This window comes from Tauraco erythrolophus, chromosome 6 (assembly GCF_009769465.1).
Source record: "Tauraco erythrolophus isolate bTauEry1 chromosome 6, bTauEry1.pri, whole genome shotgun sequence".
Classification (NCBI taxonomy): domain Eukaryota; kingdom Metazoa; phylum Chordata; class Aves; order Musophagiformes; family Musophagidae; genus Tauraco; species Tauraco erythrolophus.
This window is the reverse complement of record NC_141470.1, coordinates 67,398,278-67,415,182: the sequence shown is the minus strand read 5'-3', so window position 1 is coordinate 67,415,182 and position 16,905 is coordinate 67,398,278. Positions and strand designations below refer to the sequence as shown.

The 16,905-nt window shown below is 40.5% G+C and overlaps 1 protein-coding gene and 1 non-coding gene across 2 annotated transcripts in view; one reads left to right on the top strand and one right to left on the bottom strand.

Moving 5' to 3' along the window:
* Window positions 1-3,141: 3,141 nt before the first annotated feature.
* Window positions 3,142-16,905, top strand: part of LRRC9 (leucine rich repeat containing 9) — a 66,059-nt gene continuing 52,295 nt past the window's right edge. The window contains 9 exon segments of the mRNA XM_086613639.1: window positions 3,142-3,186; window positions 7,392-7,481; window positions 7,483-7,632; window positions 8,210-8,359; window positions 9,708-9,758; window positions 10,744-10,771; window positions 13,325-13,386; window positions 13,388-13,430; window positions 16,374-16,480. Coding sequence (XP_086469765.1) covers window positions 3,142-3,186; window positions 7,392-7,481; window positions 7,483-7,632; window positions 8,210-8,359; window positions 9,708-9,758; window positions 10,744-10,771; window positions 13,325-13,386; window positions 13,388-13,430; window positions 16,374-16,480 — 726 coding nt within the window.
* TRNAA-UGC (transfer RNA alanine (anticodon UGC)) lies at window positions 15,070-15,141 on the bottom strand. Its single transcript has one exon. It is a non-coding gene; the product is annotated as a tRNA-Ala (tRNA).

Sequence of the window (16,905 nt, the reverse complement as noted above, 5' to 3'; positions counted from 1 at the left end):
CTCAGATAACTGAGCCGGCAATGTGCGCTGGCAGCCCAGAAAGCCAACCGTATCCTGGGCTGGATCCAAAGAAGCATAGCCAGCAGGTCGAGGGAGGGGATTCTGCCCCTCTGCTTGGCTCTCATGAGACACCACCTGGAATACTGTGTTCACCTCTGGAGTCCCCAGCACAAGAAAGACATGGAGCTGCTGGAGCGAGTCCAGAGGAGGGCCACGAAGGTGATCCGAGGACTGGAGCACCTCTGCTATGAAGACAGGCTGAGAGAGTTGGGGCTGTTCAGCCTGGAGAAGAGAAGGCTCCGGGGTGATCTTCTAGCAGCCTTCCAGTACTTAAAGGGAGCCTACAGGAAAGCTGGAGAGGGACTTTTTACAAGGGCATGTAGTGACAGGACAAGGGGCAATGGATTTAAACTGAAAGAGGGGAGATTTAGATTAGATCTAAGGAAGAAATTTTTTGACTCCGAGGGTGGTGAGGCACTGGAACAGGTTGCCCAGAGAAGTTGTAGATGCCCCATCCCTGGAAATGTTGAAGGCCAGGTTGGATGAGGCTTTGGGCAACCTGGTGTAGTGGAGGGTGTCCCTGCCCATGGCAGGGGAGTTGGAACTAGATGATCTTTGAGGTCCCTTCCAACCCTAACCATTCTATGATTCTATGAACTCAGTATTCCTTCCCAATGTTATTGACAAATATATAGGAAGCAGCTTGCCCTGTTCAATAGGGAATTTCATATAGATGCCCAGTGCCTGTTCACTCCTCAGTTTTTATGGCCTGTCATCTACAGCAATGAGAAAATACAGCACTTCGGGTGATCTAAAGCCATGTAAAATACAAAGCACAGGCATACATATTCATCTATATGCTTCTGTTTAGCTCACTCTAGAAAAATGGTGAGCAGTTGTCTCTAAGATCAGGTGAGCTGCAGAGGGAGCAGAGCCCCACAGCACTGACATTCGTTTTGCATCATACACTCTGTGGCAGAAGGATACAGCCAGAGCTGCTGGGAAATTATCTTTTCCACCCAGAGTTCAGATAGCCAGGAATTATTTTAGATAAAACACTAATGCATTACAAACAGTATTATTTTAAGGACGGAGACCCTTAAACAAACAAATACGATGACGACTGTTTAACAATGCCAGTGAAACTAAATAATCTACTAGCCTGTAAAAATACCAACAAGGCAGAAACACGTGCCTATGATGCACAGTGATCCATAAGAATCTGATGAACATCAGTTTCAAAAGTTTCTGTGGTAGTCAGCAAAACTGCAAGGACAATTCCAAAAGTAAATGTACAGCAGCAAACCACCATCAGCACTTAAACAGTTGCTTTGACTACACTATGAAAAGATTTCAAATTATACTAAAAGGCTTTAGCAGAATTAGAGCAGAATATGCCACAGCAGAAGGTGAAAGGCAACACACTTGAAATGATTAACCCCGCCTGAGATAGGTTTGAAAATCCTTTACATTAAAAGAGAAACCTAGCAACTGCTGCCAGACATTTTAAAAATACTATATATGCAGATACACATTTTAATGGCTTTATAAACCAACATGAGATTATCTAGCACTAACATTATCTAGTTCTTAATGAGCTGAGTTAATGATTAATACTGTAACGCTGCCCTGCATGTTTGCAGCAGTTGAAGAGATTAGGAATATTACGCACACAGATTTTAGGCCGCCACAGCAGGTCACTCTGAGATGTTTCAGTCACCTAGAAAGTCCTTGCATAATAGCGTTGATTTTTACAATAATTCCATTCTGATAAGAGAGGAGTGCTTTCCAGTCAAACAGAAATCCCTATACCCAAATTAGATCATTTGGCTTTCCTCACTGCCAATAATGAGTCATTCCATTAGACGCTCATAAACAAAAGCAGTTGCATTTCGCTACTGATACTAACAATGAATATCGGAATTCACATGCGATGTCCAGTTTTAAAGCTTATTCATTCAATTGCTGTTTTAAAAATATTAAACAGATCACAAAATGGTATCAGTTGGCCTAGATGTCTAAACCAATTTACTGAGAAGGTTGTGCCTAAGATTCTATATCAGTAAAAAAGGAAAGAAAAGAGTCATTTGCTACGCAAGACCTTCTTTCTTGCAGGACCTGGTGTAAAGGGAACAGAACACACTCCCCTTAAGAAAAATCACATAAAATTTTTCAGGAGAAGGAAGGCTCAGAGTAGATGATTGTTTTGGTGTTTTTTTTTTTTTCCTTTAATTAGAAAGTGTACAGTTTTCAGAGCATTCACGTCCCCTTTTTAATTTCAAATTGTTCCATTATGTACCTGTTATGATATGTTAATTCAGGAAAGCATATTTGGACTCATAGAATTATCTTGCTACAGACTTCTTCTAAAAGAAGCGGGGTGTATATAAATATATTTTTGTCTTTGGGTAAGTAAAACGTAGCACCTATGGATAGGGAAGTCTTAAGACCGCGCCAGAACATCTTTTACGGTATGGAAATAAAGGGAAGCTGTCTGCCTTGTGTGGACTTGGAGTGACATCTGGTGACAGGAAAACGCAGTGCCAGTAACAAGCTACAGACAGATGGATCTGCCTTGGTAGAACTGCAGAAGCTGCTTGAGCTATTTTCTCCCTCTCCATTAAAAATGTTAAGAAACATTAACACAAAGACTTTCATAGAAAGCTCTGCAATTTTCGATAAATTTAACCTCCTTACTTACAAATTAGATATCTTTAAGGACATTTGTCGCAGTGAGGATCCGATTTTCCACTGAGCAATACTACTACTGGAAAATTTTTCAGCGAATCTCACTGCATGCAAAAAAAATAAACATAGCAATTTAATTATAGTTGTTCTTAAATTGATAAAATTAATTCAGTGCAAACGGCTCAGCGAACGTGGCCCTTTTCGTTAAGAATGGCTTATTTTTCTCACGCTTCCATTTCCAGTTGATTCAAGCTAAACCAGTCAGCTTCTGCGCTGCAGTTTGGCACAGTCAGTTTACGTTGTGCTGCACAGACGTGACACCCTCCCTGACCACGGGAGATAAACCAGAACAAAACTCTCTCTTTTTTCGACATTTTTTTGACACAGCTCTGGGCCCCTCAGTTCAAGAAGGACAAGGAACTGCTTGAGAGAGCCCAGCGCAGGGCCACAAGGATGATTAAGGGAGTGGAGCATCTCCCTTATGAGGAAAGGCTGAGGGAGCTGGGTCTCTTAAGCTTGGAGAAGAGGAGACTGAGGGGGGAACCTCATGAATGTTTATAAATATGTAAAGGGTGACTGTCATGAGGATGGAGCCAGGCTCTTCTCACTGGCATCCAATGATAGAACAAGGGGAAATGGATATAAGCTGGAACATAAGAGGTTCTGCTTAAACATGAGGAAGAACTTCTTCCCAGTAAGGGTAACAGAACAGTGGAACAGGCTGTCCAGAGAGGTTGTGGAGTCTGCTTCTCTGGAGATGTCTGAACCCGCCTGGACGCATTCTTGTGTGATCTGATCTAGGTGGTCCTGCTCGGGCAGGGGGATTGGACTAGATGATCCCTTGAGGTCCCTTCCAATCCCGGACGTTCTGTGATTCTGTGACTTTCACAAACCATCTTACCAGGTACGCTCCACCAGCCCACACATTAACAGAGCTACAGGAAAAGTCATTGCAGCTTAAATTAATCACCAGCGCTGGGCCAGGTGCCCGGCAAAGGGATTGGGAAGGTCTCCAGCGTGGTGCTGTCAGATCACCGCCCTAGCACGGCTGACTAGTGCAAGGATCCACTTCCCAGTGACCTATTTCACTGGGCTTCCTGGTGCTGAGCCCTCCGGGACACGCCCGTACCCCCCGCCCCTCTCTCCGGTAACCACCACAGCTGCGCTCCCTGCAGCGGGAGATCCGCCCGCCCTCACACGCACCGCTCCGATTGGCTGCCGCGCCGCCCCGCTGGCCTATGGCAGGAGGCACTGCACGGCACACTCGCCTCTGGTTGGCTGTCAGCCCGCTAGTGGGCGGGGCAAGGCAGTCTCTCACACGGCGCCGGCGCTCTGGGCTGGCATGGCGGCTCAGTGGCTGTGCTGAGGGCTCGGCTTGGCTCCGCGCTGAGGTTTTTCACTAGGCCATAGTGGGGAAATACGTGGCGTTACTCTGTGGGAATGTGTTGTGTAGAAGCTCTATGGGGAGGCAGTGCTCTAGAAGAGATGCTGGCAAAGCCGTGCCCCTTCTGAGTGAGACAAGAGAAGGCCCCGGGGTGATCTTACAGCAGCCTTCCAGCACTTAAAAGGGGCCTACAGGAAAGCTGGAGAGGGACTTTTTACAAGGGCGTGTAGTGATAACACAAGGGGTGGTGATGGCTTTAAACTGAAAGAGGGCAGATTTAGATTAGATATAAGGAAGAAATTTTCACTCTGAAGGTGGTGAGGCAGTGGAACAGGTTGCCCAGAGAAGCTGTAGATGCCCCATCCCTGGAAGTGTTCAAGGCCAGGTCTGATGAGGCTTTGAGCAACCTGGTGTACTGGAGGGTGTCCCTGCCCATGGCAGTGGGGTTGGAGCTAGATGATATTTGAGGTCCCTTCCAACCCTAACCATTCCATGATTCTATAAAGCTGTGCCCCTTCTAGGTGAGGTAGAACAATTCCCTAAGCTGCCCTGTGGAGCCCAGAGGAGCAGGCATCCACTCAAATCTGACTCTGGTGTAGTGTAATTTCCTTAGCCGCTGTAAATGGAAAAATATATTCTTTGTTTCCTGTCTTAAATTACTGACTAGAGGGGCTGTGTGTCATTAAATACTGTGGCAGAAATTCAAAAGCAGCAGGAATGTAGTACATTAAGGGTGTAGTTTGTACATACTGCAGTTAGTATACTGTGTAAGTGCTTTCAAAAAGAAAAAAAAAACTGCAGCAATCATACTCTTACATACTAGTAAGTATTTGATAATTCTAAAGATTAATTGTAGCGGCTGTGTGATTACTTAAAAAAAATTAGCAGAGATTTTTTCCTCGCAGTTATATTCTGATTTTTTTTTTAGTACATGCAGAGGAGCTTTTATGGAGGTTTTTGGTGAATTATGAGCTCCAACTGGTTTATTTTTACTGTATCTTTATGCTTTGTGCAAATACAATTTACTGAGTCAAATACAAGGATAACTTGATTGCAGTTCCTCACCCTTCATTATGGAGGTGGTCAGAATAGCTTTTGATAAACTACTTTTTTGTTAAACTACACAAGAAGGACATGGAGCTGCTGGAGCGAGTCCAGAGGAGGCCACAAAGATGATCCGAGGGCTGGAGCACCTCTGCTATACAGACAGGCTGAGAGAGTTGGGGCTCTTCAGCCTGGAGAAGAGAAGGCTCCGAGGTGATCTTATTGCAGCCTTCCAGTACCTAAAGGGGGCCTACAGGAAAGCTGGAGAGGGACGTTTTGCAAGGGCGTGTAGTGATAGGACAAGGGACAGTGGATTTAAACTGAAAGAGGGGAGATTTAGATTAGATCTAAGGAAGAAGTTTTTCACTCAAAGGATGGTGAGGCACTGGAACAGGTTGCCCTGAGAAGTTGTAGATGCCCCATCCCTGGAAGTGTTCAAGGCCAGGTTGGATGAGGCTTTGGGCAACCTGGTGTAGTGGAGGGTTTCCCTGCCCATGGCAGGGGGGTTGGAACTAGATGATCTTTGAGGTCCCTTCCAACTCGAACCATTCTGTGATTCTACTTTCTGGCCCTTTAGATAAAAAAGTTAATTAAAATAATACAGTATTTGAGACAATTTCAGCCTCCTTCTGTTGTAATCTCCATTGTGATCCATTAGAAATACGTATTCTGGATCTTAGATCTTTCCAAACTTCTTGGAAATCCCATGACTTATGAATTACATGGATGACTACGAAGCTGATAATATTACTGTACTTTTTCTAAGAAGATAATAAGAAATAATAGTCACTGCAGGGAATTAAAGAGCTGATGCAAGGGGTAACCAAAATCAGAACCTTGAGGAAGTAATTATGGCACTGGTAAGTTATTAACTTGATTTTGTTTTTACATTTACCTTTTTTTTTTCCCCTCTTTCAATACATCCATAGATATCAACATTCTTGCTAGAATATGCAATTCTTTTTGCTTCTCTATAAATACCATCTGTAGGATCGTGTCCATTCTGGAATACCCCAAAGGTGGTATAGATCACGCGTTAATGACAGTTTGTGGTAATCTGAATGTTTCAGAACTGTGGGAAACACAGTAGTAGTTAAGATGCAGAAATGAGAATCTCTCAAGAGAGTATCTTCAGAGTAAATTACTTCTAAGGCTTTGTCTCTCTTTGAAGTGCCCCACAGAAATACTCATATAGAGAAACAAATAATCTCGTTATATAAATTTGATCAAAATAAATCTTGTAGTTTTGACTCAGTCCTGCGTCTTTGTAGACAATGGATAGGTGTGAGCAGAATCAGGTGATAACTAAGGTGATGGAAATTTTGTGTACTACGAACTGGTTAGACTTTTGAAATGGAGTCCCACTCTAGTTTAAGACATCTTCCTTTAGGTGTCTACAGGTGGTTGTTTCCTTATGCATTTCATTTCTTGGCTCTTGTTACAGTGAGTGGAAATGGAGGATAGGATTCAGCTGCACAGATATGTCGCCCTCTAGTGCCATTTTACTTGTCTCAAGGTATCGAAGACACCCCCTATCTAAGAGGATGTACAGAAAACTTCACCCTACTGAAACAGCTGCTGCAGGATACCTTCGGGTCTCTGAAATCACAACAGATATTCTGAATCCCATCCTTAGTCCATATAGTCAAGGGAACCTATAAAGTCAATTTAGTGTAACATAAACATCTTCTGTCTGGTCATCTGAATGGCTTTACAGGATCCTTTGGCTTTATTGGTTGAATCTCTTGATTAACATGAGAGCCTAGGCAAGAGACACACACGTGGGTGGGTACTTATTGCTTTGTGTCTTAATGAAATTCCATGTAAGCTTGTTACTTTTTTCCTGGCCAAAAAGCTTTATTATTACATTTATTTGATAGAACCACTCCAGAAGTAGAAAGCTACAAGACTGAGAGATTTATCCTTATCCATATATGTACGTATTTGTGTGTATAGCCATACATATAGGAGCTTATAGATAAAGCTATGGATTTCCAGTTTTTAATTTACATTAAAATTAGCATCATTGAAATTTTTTTTTTTTTAAGTTGAAGGTGCGTTCTGAGGTGTGATATGAAGCACTCACGTAATGCTTTGTAATTGTGCTTTGGGAGCAGAAGAAAGCTACTTAACTGCTATATACTGAACGTGACCAAAATTGCAAACATGTTTTGCTGCAGAGAAAGTCCTTAAAGACACAACTGATGTTAAGCAGCTGTCTCTAATTTACTGCAATGACAGTGAGGCATTCTACTGTATAATATATTTTTTACAGCATGGACATAAAGAGAATAATAGTTGCATTTCATTTCCAGTACACATGAGTGTTGATCAAGAGGGACTGAAAACAACAGCACTGGAGATGGTTATTCTCAGGTTATCCCAGAATTGTAGGTATGAAATATTTCCCAAATATAACTACTCTCATTCTCATTGCACGAAGTATTCAAAAGATTTCAGACCTAGAGTACTGCCTGTTGCTTAAAAAGTTGTAGATTACTGAATGCTGCATAGTGGTAAATTAACTATGAGTTTTCTTTCTAGCCAGATTTATACAATTTTCAGTTCCTTACAATGATAATCATATTCTTTCACAAACACTCCTTTCATCTGTTCAAGGAAGAAGGCACTATTCAATGGAGTCAGGATCTGGCACTTCTTTGCTTAAATACCCAAAAAATCCCATTTTAGATACGGATCAAATTACATCTGTTACTTATTACAGGTTTTTGTAGTTTAGACCCGATCGTTGGATTTCTTCCCTCTCATTGGAAACAATATTTTTAAAAGGTATGATAATTACATTGAAACCTTTTCCAGAAAGCAGGTGAGAAATAAGACATTTTAATGAAAATAATACTTTATTTAAAAATGCATAATCATCTATCATGAACCATTGTAGCTGCTACTACTTTTTATTTGTTGGCTTAGTTGGAAAGCTTTCTAAATCTACAGAATTCTGCACAGAGGGTGTGGTCTCAAATTATTTGGAACTACCTAACAATTTTATGTGCAAGTTAATGGCATCTTGACGGAAAAGAGTGACATTTTGTTGTTCAGTGCTGCAAAGTGATGCCTCTTCTGAGAAAAGAGAAGATAAATGGTCTACAAAAATGTGTATATTTGAAAAAGCTTTATCGTTATTGCAGTGAAACTTCCAGGATTGTAAATCTGAAAGCCCTAACAAAGCTGAATCTACTTTGGTTGAATAATAACCTGATCAAGAAGGTAGAGGGGAGTCTGGTGTCCTTCTTATGATTTCTTTTCTTCTCGTTTGTCTAATGTATGCTATTTTAATAGTATGGTATATAAACATGTCTAATAAGTAGGGCTAACTTTTAGAATTATTGAGCAACAGAAAGGAAAATTTTAAACTTCAATTTATAAGAATTAAGGCTGAAACATTATTTGGAACTGATTAGCTGTTAAGGTTTTCTGCATATGCAGAGTTAACTAAATCACTTGTTTTCAAAGACCTCTGAGATTCTCAGTAAGGAAAAGATTTTTTTAGTTTTCTTATAACTGCAGATTTTTTTCTGCACTTCAGTATTATGTGAGAGTCTTGCGATGTAATTGTTTTTAGTATTTGGCTTTTTTTATTTTTTTATAACTTTGAGAGATTAATTCTTGTTCAGGAGAAGTTTTACCCTGGCTTTTTCTCATGCTGTCATGTATCAAATTAGCTCTTAAGAAAAATTAGTTTCTCCCTGTGCTAACCTTAAAGTTGGAGGCTGCTCTAGAGCCAGTGAGAGCTCTGGGATTAGCAGTTTGGCATGTAAAGGGAGAAGAAATGTGTAAATGCCCATTTCTAGCAAAAGACCATGTAGCTTGCTGAGTTACCTGACCCTTCGCGCCCCAACAGGGAGGTGGAATTGCTGCAGCTCAGTCTATTTTCCCTTGGGACAGTACGTGAAAAAAAGGCAGAGGGAGATACTGATATCAAGATAAAAGTGGTTAGAGCAGAAGGATACGCCGATAGGGATGAATGAGATCAAATCACTGTGAACTTCCAAAGCCGTAAAAAAAGAGGAGAGAGAAATTGAGGCTGGGAATGCTGAGAGGGAAGGAAGGGAAGACTGAGAAATTGCAACTGACAAAGTACAAGTGTAAAGGCAGTAGAGCATTTCCAGAAATTGGTGTTTATTAGCAAGGACACTGCAAACACTAGTGGCATCTCACTGCAAAGAACTGCATTGTCATCATGGAGAGAAATGGTTGACATCAGTGATTTAATTCTCATGATATCCTGAGGCCGAGACATGGGCTACAGCCAAAAGCTAATGAGTACTCATGACATGAGGCATGGTCTGTTAGGTTTCTCATGCACAACTGTGAAATTCAGGCTGGGGGACTAAGTTTATTTTCATTGCAGTATCATTTACAGAGGCTTTCCAAGCTAATTTCCTTTTGGCAAAATGTATTCTCTCTTTCCATGTCAAAAGAAAGCTATAGTTTACAACAGAGGCCAACATTGTTTAGACTCCAGTCAAATTTGTTTTTACATTTGAATGATCTGCCTCTCAGCCTACAGGCTCTTCAGCGTTTGCAGTGCTATATTAGATTAAAACTGTATTGTTTAAAACATTCACAGGGGTTACATACTCTGCAGAATTTGCAAGAGGTCAACCTCACTGGGGACTTAGTAGGAAAAATATGAAGGTGATAACAGTCTGACATGTCTAGCGTGAGCATTCTGATTGCTACCAAGGATTTGTGTACATCGTTTAATCTTTCTTTCATTCTCATAAAAATTTCCTACCAACTTGCGTGGTTCAGAGTAAAATCCAGTATACGCAGCCCTGATCATCCCACAGTCTGTGTCAAAACTCCCTAGGGCTTATCTTTGTTTGCTCCAAACTCCTTTCTATTGATGTAGCCATGTCAAAGAAGACAGAAAATAGGTATCAGTGGGGTTTGTGCATATATTTATTTTTATTTTTTCACTGCCTTTAGTATAAAGGGCTTTTAGTTTAAATCTAAATCAAATCTGTTTGGTTATAAAAGGAAGTGTAAATAATGACTGCATTTCTAAGCAGATACTAGAGAATCTATTAATTTTTCTTCGTTTATCTTTACCTGTAATAAAAAGATCTCCCAAATGCTGTCCCTGCACTTTGAGTGGAAATAGAAAATAATGTCTTACATGTATGATGTCATTGTTTGTGTTAATTATTCTTCAGAATAATCAACAGCCAAGTTTCTAGGACGCGTACTGTGTTGCAAGGACTCCATTTCCAGTTTCAGTTCTGCCAAGCTGAAACACTATTTGAATCTTGTGTCTCAAGCCTTAGGTAAGCGCTTTGACCAACGGGCTCTTAAATGGAACTGCACCGAGGAGAAAGCCTTGGAGATCCAGTCCAGAACAGTGGATGAGATAAAATACTCATCTCATGTGGTAAACTGAGTTTCAAGTTGCTGCTTTTAGTCATCCAGTACAGGTGTTTGCAGAGGACCTTCCTGCTGAGTTCCCAGATTATTATGGTTATTGCCTGTTCTAGTTGATGCTATAAACGTTTCTGAAGGGTTTTGGAGATTAGAAAGCTCTTGCTCACCCAGCTCTCAAGTTACCAGGTTGTTGGGTTTTTTTTCTGAATTCTAACTGATGAGTCTGTTACCCTTCCTTTAAGAACAGTATAAGCAGCATAATGGATCAGAGTCAGACTGTAGTTGCATCAGTGCAACTGCAGTTATTCTAAAATGAAAAGACCGTGTCATTGACCTTCTGTACAGCAGTTTCTAAACATTCCTAGTAGATCTTTAATGCATCTTGAATGAACTCTTTACACATGTCTATACAAATATAACTGAAAAAATGTTTCTGATTACATAAGTAGGACCTCTTAAAAGTACTGTGATCAAGAGTCAACAGATTCTTTTGATCAAGGGTGCACAGACCAAGGACTCTCTCAGTGCAGGCTCTTGCCTTTGTAGTCATATCTTCCTCTTTTGCTTGCCATCTATAGATCAGGTAGTATCTGGGAACTAGATACGTGCTTCAGTCATCTCGTCTCTTTGTCAGAAGTGCCTATAGTTAGTACATCTATAAATATTTTGAATAATATTCATATTGGGGTGTGTAGGCAGAGTGAGGAGTGAGCTAAGTTGATTTTTTTTTTTTCAAGAAGAGTGTTATGGAAGTTTTATGCTTCAGAGCCAAATCCTTACTTATTATTCAAAAGGAATGAGAAGTTTATTCTCTTGCTCTACCTAATCTCAGCTTTATAGTGGCTTGATTGGTCCTAAAGATTTACTTCTCAAAAAAGAATACAAAAAGAGTTTTTCTTCCACAAAGCAGGGAGTAATTACTATGCCACACAATAATCGAGCATGTGAGAGAAGTGATCCCTACCCTTAGGTGTCTGAAGAAATCTGCACTTCCATTTTAGTTGTACGCTCTAACTCTCTTTTCATTGCCGAGGCTTGCATCATAATGAAGTCACATTGAGGGACTGGCCCTGCCTGAGTGAAACAATGGTCCAACTGGTATGAATAGGACTGGGATATGAGCCAGTATACAACAGAAGAGTATGTGCAGTTGCTCAGAGCAGAGCTATCCCTTTGGCCAAGTAATTCAGCTTTTCCTATTGACAATCAAGAGTTTGAATTTATTAAAATAATTTGATGTTTTCAGGTATGCTTTTAGTACACATCTAGAGGGCTTATCTTGTGATTAAACATAAGGAAGATAATTTTCCTGCCATACTTTAACATAACCTCTTGCTTCTGAATCCTAATGGGGTCTTTTTGTCAGCTGGAATGTGAATTGGCCAAGCTGCAAATGTTGAGTTAAACATCAAGTAATAAATCTCTACAGAGCAAAAACCTGGAAACTGCAAATTCAGTTCATGATAATGAAGATACAGAAAAGGCATTCTTACAAAAAATAAATGCACTGGAGGAAAGAATAACATTCTGGAACAGAAAACTGAATGGGTATGTTTAGGGAATTGTACAAGAACAGTATTCTGATATTTTCAAACATTAACAATTGGGTATGGTGGTGGCTGGTGGTTAGGAGATGAATGACAGGACTGCAAGCCTGTCTCTCACTTGTTTTTGATAAGGTCCAAACTAGGAGTGTTGCAAATATCAATAAAGTGACAGCTCTTATGTGATCTGAATTATTTGATCCAGGCCAGCTTGTAGTAGACAGATGCTACCGTTCCTTTTACTGGTGATCTGGTAAATAGGAAAAGGATTGAACAAAAACAGCTGGGATGAGTAGTTACATTGGACCAATGCTTGGAAAAGTTTTCTGGGCCTTTAAACAATAGAGATCCAGCAAGGTGCTGTGAGTTTTTTGTTTCTGTTTTTTTTTTGTTTTTGTTTTTTTCTCTCCACATGTAATTCCAATGTCATTTTAATGGCTTCTTTTTCTTGTCGCTCTTGATTCTGGCTTAGGACTTCATGAGTCAAATTCACTCTAAAATCAACGGCCGGCACAAAGTCTACACACAGAGAATCCTTTATAATAGGGCATGTGGAGGATATCAGTGATGCCATAGACCTAGTGTTGGATGCCAGCATGGGTCTGAAGCTCGTTCTACAGAATTTTTATGACAGGAGAACTGGATCACCCTCTTCTGATGAGTAGAAAGCTGTCTATTCTCTCTCTGATTTTCTGCAGGACAGCTAAGGCCTACCATTCATCTGGCCAGTTCTTGCTTTGTGTTTGCATCTAAGACCAAAGAGCACTGTTCGTATCTACAAGTGCAGTACCAAGAGTCTGTAGTGCATCAGGCCCCAAAAGAATCAAATAATTTAGATTTTACATTTTAATGGAAATAGTATACTGAAATAGTACTGGTTTAAAGCCTGTCAGTAAAGAGATAGAAAGCCGTCGATCATCTCAAGGATGGAACAACTGATGGAGGTGTGGGAGAATTTAAACATACTGTGAAATTTGTTGCTGTTACTTGCCACTGGTTTCATGCCAGTGTCTCACACTGCACCCAAGTCCAGCATGATTTCATTAGTGCTTCAATTTGGACTGACATCATGAATACTAAGACCTTCTCTTACTTGAGGAGGTGATTTCCCTAAGTTAATGATTACAGAACAACACTGGGGGTGAAGTAGGTGAAGCTTGGTGTTGTGGATCAGTGCATCCCCAGTTGTAGTCTGACATCAATCTTTCTGTAATCATTCATCAAAATGTATTGGGTTTTTTTTTTAATTATGTTAATTTGTCCCATTATGTTGTTCCAGGCAGAATTTTAAAAGATTTCTTAGTGAAAATGAAAAGTTTTAATTTGGTAGTACAATTCTTGTGTAATGTAATTGGAAACAGTGATAAACAATCACTTTGAAGAAGGTTTATGAAATAATCCATGGTAAACTTGTAAAGATACTTCAAATTAGAACCTGTTTCTTTTGATTCCAAGTTAATAATTTTTAACAAAACAAATTTATTACAAGGATCTGGAGTATTCTGAAGCATCAGTGCTTCACAGACTCCATAGCTGACAAGAAAGGACACACTCTCTCCCCTCTGCTTGTCTCGGTGGTGTACTAGGCTGAAGCTTTGAGTCTACAAAGACTGATTTTTTTATTGCCTTTATTTTTTTATTACTCATTTATGAAAGCCTTGATTTTAAAAAAGGAAGATAAAAGAATAAGCAAGCTATCCAATTGCTTTTTAACAACAGTGGTAATGATTATTCTGAGTTCCTATACAGCTGTACTTGTAAAGAAGCATTAGAAGTTGCTTACATAATCTTTGTTCGAATAACCTTGACGCTCAGTTGAGGGGAGATTCAAATTTAGACTGGCAGTATTTCAAGGACTGTTTTCTGCTTGAGTACTCCAAGCTTGTCCACCTCAGGTGAGCCTTCTTTTTGTGTTCAGGGTTGTTTGTTAGAGCTGCAGGTAGTCCTGTACTTACCGTTTCCATTTGAGGCTGTTTATAAATAGCATTCTGCTTACTTTTAATGCCACTTTCTCAAGCCAAGGATCTTTTTGTTCTGGCAAGGAGAAATTAATAAATGACTGTTGTAGGGATGAAAGCCAAACCAAAGGTTTTTGGATGAATAATCTTAGCACAGATTCTTTTTGAGAAGGAGCAATACTTTTATTAGTTGTAGTAATGATTTTGACTGTTATATCTTTTCTAAGAAAACTTGCCATTGATTGAAAAACTGGGGAATCCCCTGCATTTCTAGGATGGTTCTCTTTCTAAGGTGTCTGATTACCTCAGAATCTTTAAGCAATCTTACAGTACCAGATCAAAGTACAGGAGTTTATTGTCTTCCTAGTCAGACACCGAGAAAATAGCCACGTATTTTTAAGTTATTTGACTTGTGTACCACAGGGAGTAGGGGAGCTTCTGCCCCCAGGTTCCTGGCTGGCCAGTGGACTGTCTCCTCTTTCTCAAATTGACTTGAGAAAGAGGAGACAGTAGAAACTGTTGTAGGTTCTTGCAAACCATACTCACTTTATACATGATTGTGCTTACTGTAGTGGAACTGCTCGTTTGCGTAGCTCAGGACGCTTCAGCTGCTGAGATTAAAACAAATTCCCTGGGCTTCAAAGCATGCCCAGTCTGAGATGCAGTATTTCAGTTAGTGGCATAACATGGCTCAGCATAGAATCATAGAATGGTTAGGGTTGGAAGGGACCTTAAAGATCATCTAGTTCCAACCCCCCTGCCATGGGCAGAGAAATCCTCTACTCCACCAGTTTGCCCAAAGCCTCATCTAACCTGGCCTTGAACACTTCCAGGGATGGGGCATCCACAACTTCTCTGGGCAACCTGTTCCAGTGCCTCACCATCCTCTGAGTGAAAAATTTCTTTCTTATATCTAACCTAAATCTCCCCTCTTTCAGTTTAAATCCATTGCCCCTTGTCCTATCACTACACACCCTTGTAAAAAGTCCCTCTCCAGCTTTCCTGTAGGCTCCCTTTAGGTACTGGAAAGCTGCTATAAGATCACCCTAGAGCCTTCAAAAGTACATGGAGATGCTGGGAGTTGAACCCAGGGCCTCTTACATGCAAAGCAAGTGCTCTCCCGCTGAGCTACATCCCCCTTAGCCTGTTTGTAGGGGGGCAGTTTAGGGGTGTTTTTGTTTGCTTGGGGGTTGGAGGGGTGCAGTATGGCTTGACTCAGAAACAGCGTAGCCACGAGAAACATTCAGAGGTGGGCAGAGATGATCTTGTGGGTTGTATCACTTCCAGATTTTTTTCCTATAAACCTTTAGGTAAAAGTTACTTTCCTCCCTACCTGAAACAGTATTGAACTTCTAGTTGGTTCCAATACAACACAAAACACTCCTTGCTATTTTTCACACAACTTCGGTGACATAAAATGACCCTCACTCTCATATCTTTACCTGAAATTATTTGAGGTAGTAATCTATATCAGACAATTCAAGTACCCACTTCCAGCACTTTTTTTGGCCAATGGGGAAGTCAGATTGGCACACCTAATGATTTTAGGAGCCCTTTTCATATTATCTGAAGAGAACAGAGCTTTTCAGGAAGCTCCCCAATGTACTCTGTGTCATGCTGGTGGGATATCCTCCAGGTTGTATGAAAAACTGTCTCATTGTATTAGCTCCTAGTATGGATTAGCCAGATCAGCTCCATTCATGTGTACTAGACCCCATTCCAGTCGGTGATAGGCAATTTATGCATCTTCCCTGAGAAGCAGCTGTCAGCCCAACACTGTTCTTAAACTGAAACCTCATGGTCTGATGCTTATTTTGGCAGAGAAGCCCAGCAATAATTAATTGAGTCCTCACACTAACCTGCTAATGCTCAAACTGCAGTGTTGTAAATCACAAGTAATGACATCCTTATGAAAAAGAATTTCAAGAAGAAAATAAGTTATCAACACTATTGTAGTTTTTGTATGGGATTCTGGATCTGCCGTCAACATTTATTGTACTATTCTCTTTCTTCTCATGCTGTTGCCACCTTCCTGTTAGGGATCTTCAGCAAAAGACAAGACTTGTGGTTCCAGACACAAATACATGGATTTATTTTTTTAATGTAATACCAAACATGGAGACTACTCTTACTCATTATAAAGAGGCAGGGGGAAAAAAAAAAAGGCTTGCAAGTGATCTCATGATTACTATGAACATCAGTATTACGGAATTCGTGTTAATTATAGTCTGTTATCCTTAGTAAATATTGTGCAATGTATAAACTTGATATGGGCAGAATGTCTGTTCTTGTCTTTTGCCTGCCTTTGCAACAGCATAATGAAAACCTGAAGTCTTTCGCTATTTCTTCTCTTTGTAATTTCTGAATAAGAAAAGATGGAATCTCTCTCTTATATATGCAACCCTGAATTGCCCGTTAAGGAAAAGCAGCTGCTACAAATGCTGGAGGATAGTTTCCAGGGTCCAGGAGTGCATATGGTACGCTGCATTGTGGACAGCAGAATGCTGTTGTTTAGTAAAGGATAGCACAGAAGAGAGCAGGCAGAAAAGTGCTGCTCTCTTTTCCTCTCTGCTTTCGTAATTTTCCTGTTCATCTTTCTTCTCTTGTCTTCCTCTGTTCTCATTCATAGGTTCATAGATTCATAGATTTCTAGGTTGGAAAAGACCTTAGAGATCATCGAGTCCAACCATCCCTAATCCCCATTAAACCATATCCTCAAGTAGATCATCCACCCTATTCTTAAACACATCCAGGGATGGGGACTCAACCACCTCCCTGGGCAGCCTATTCCAGTGGCTGACAACCCTTTCAGAGAAGAAATACTTCCTAACATCCAACCTGAATCTCCCCTGACTAAGCTTATGCCCATTTCCTCTTGTTCTATCACCCATCACTAATGTAA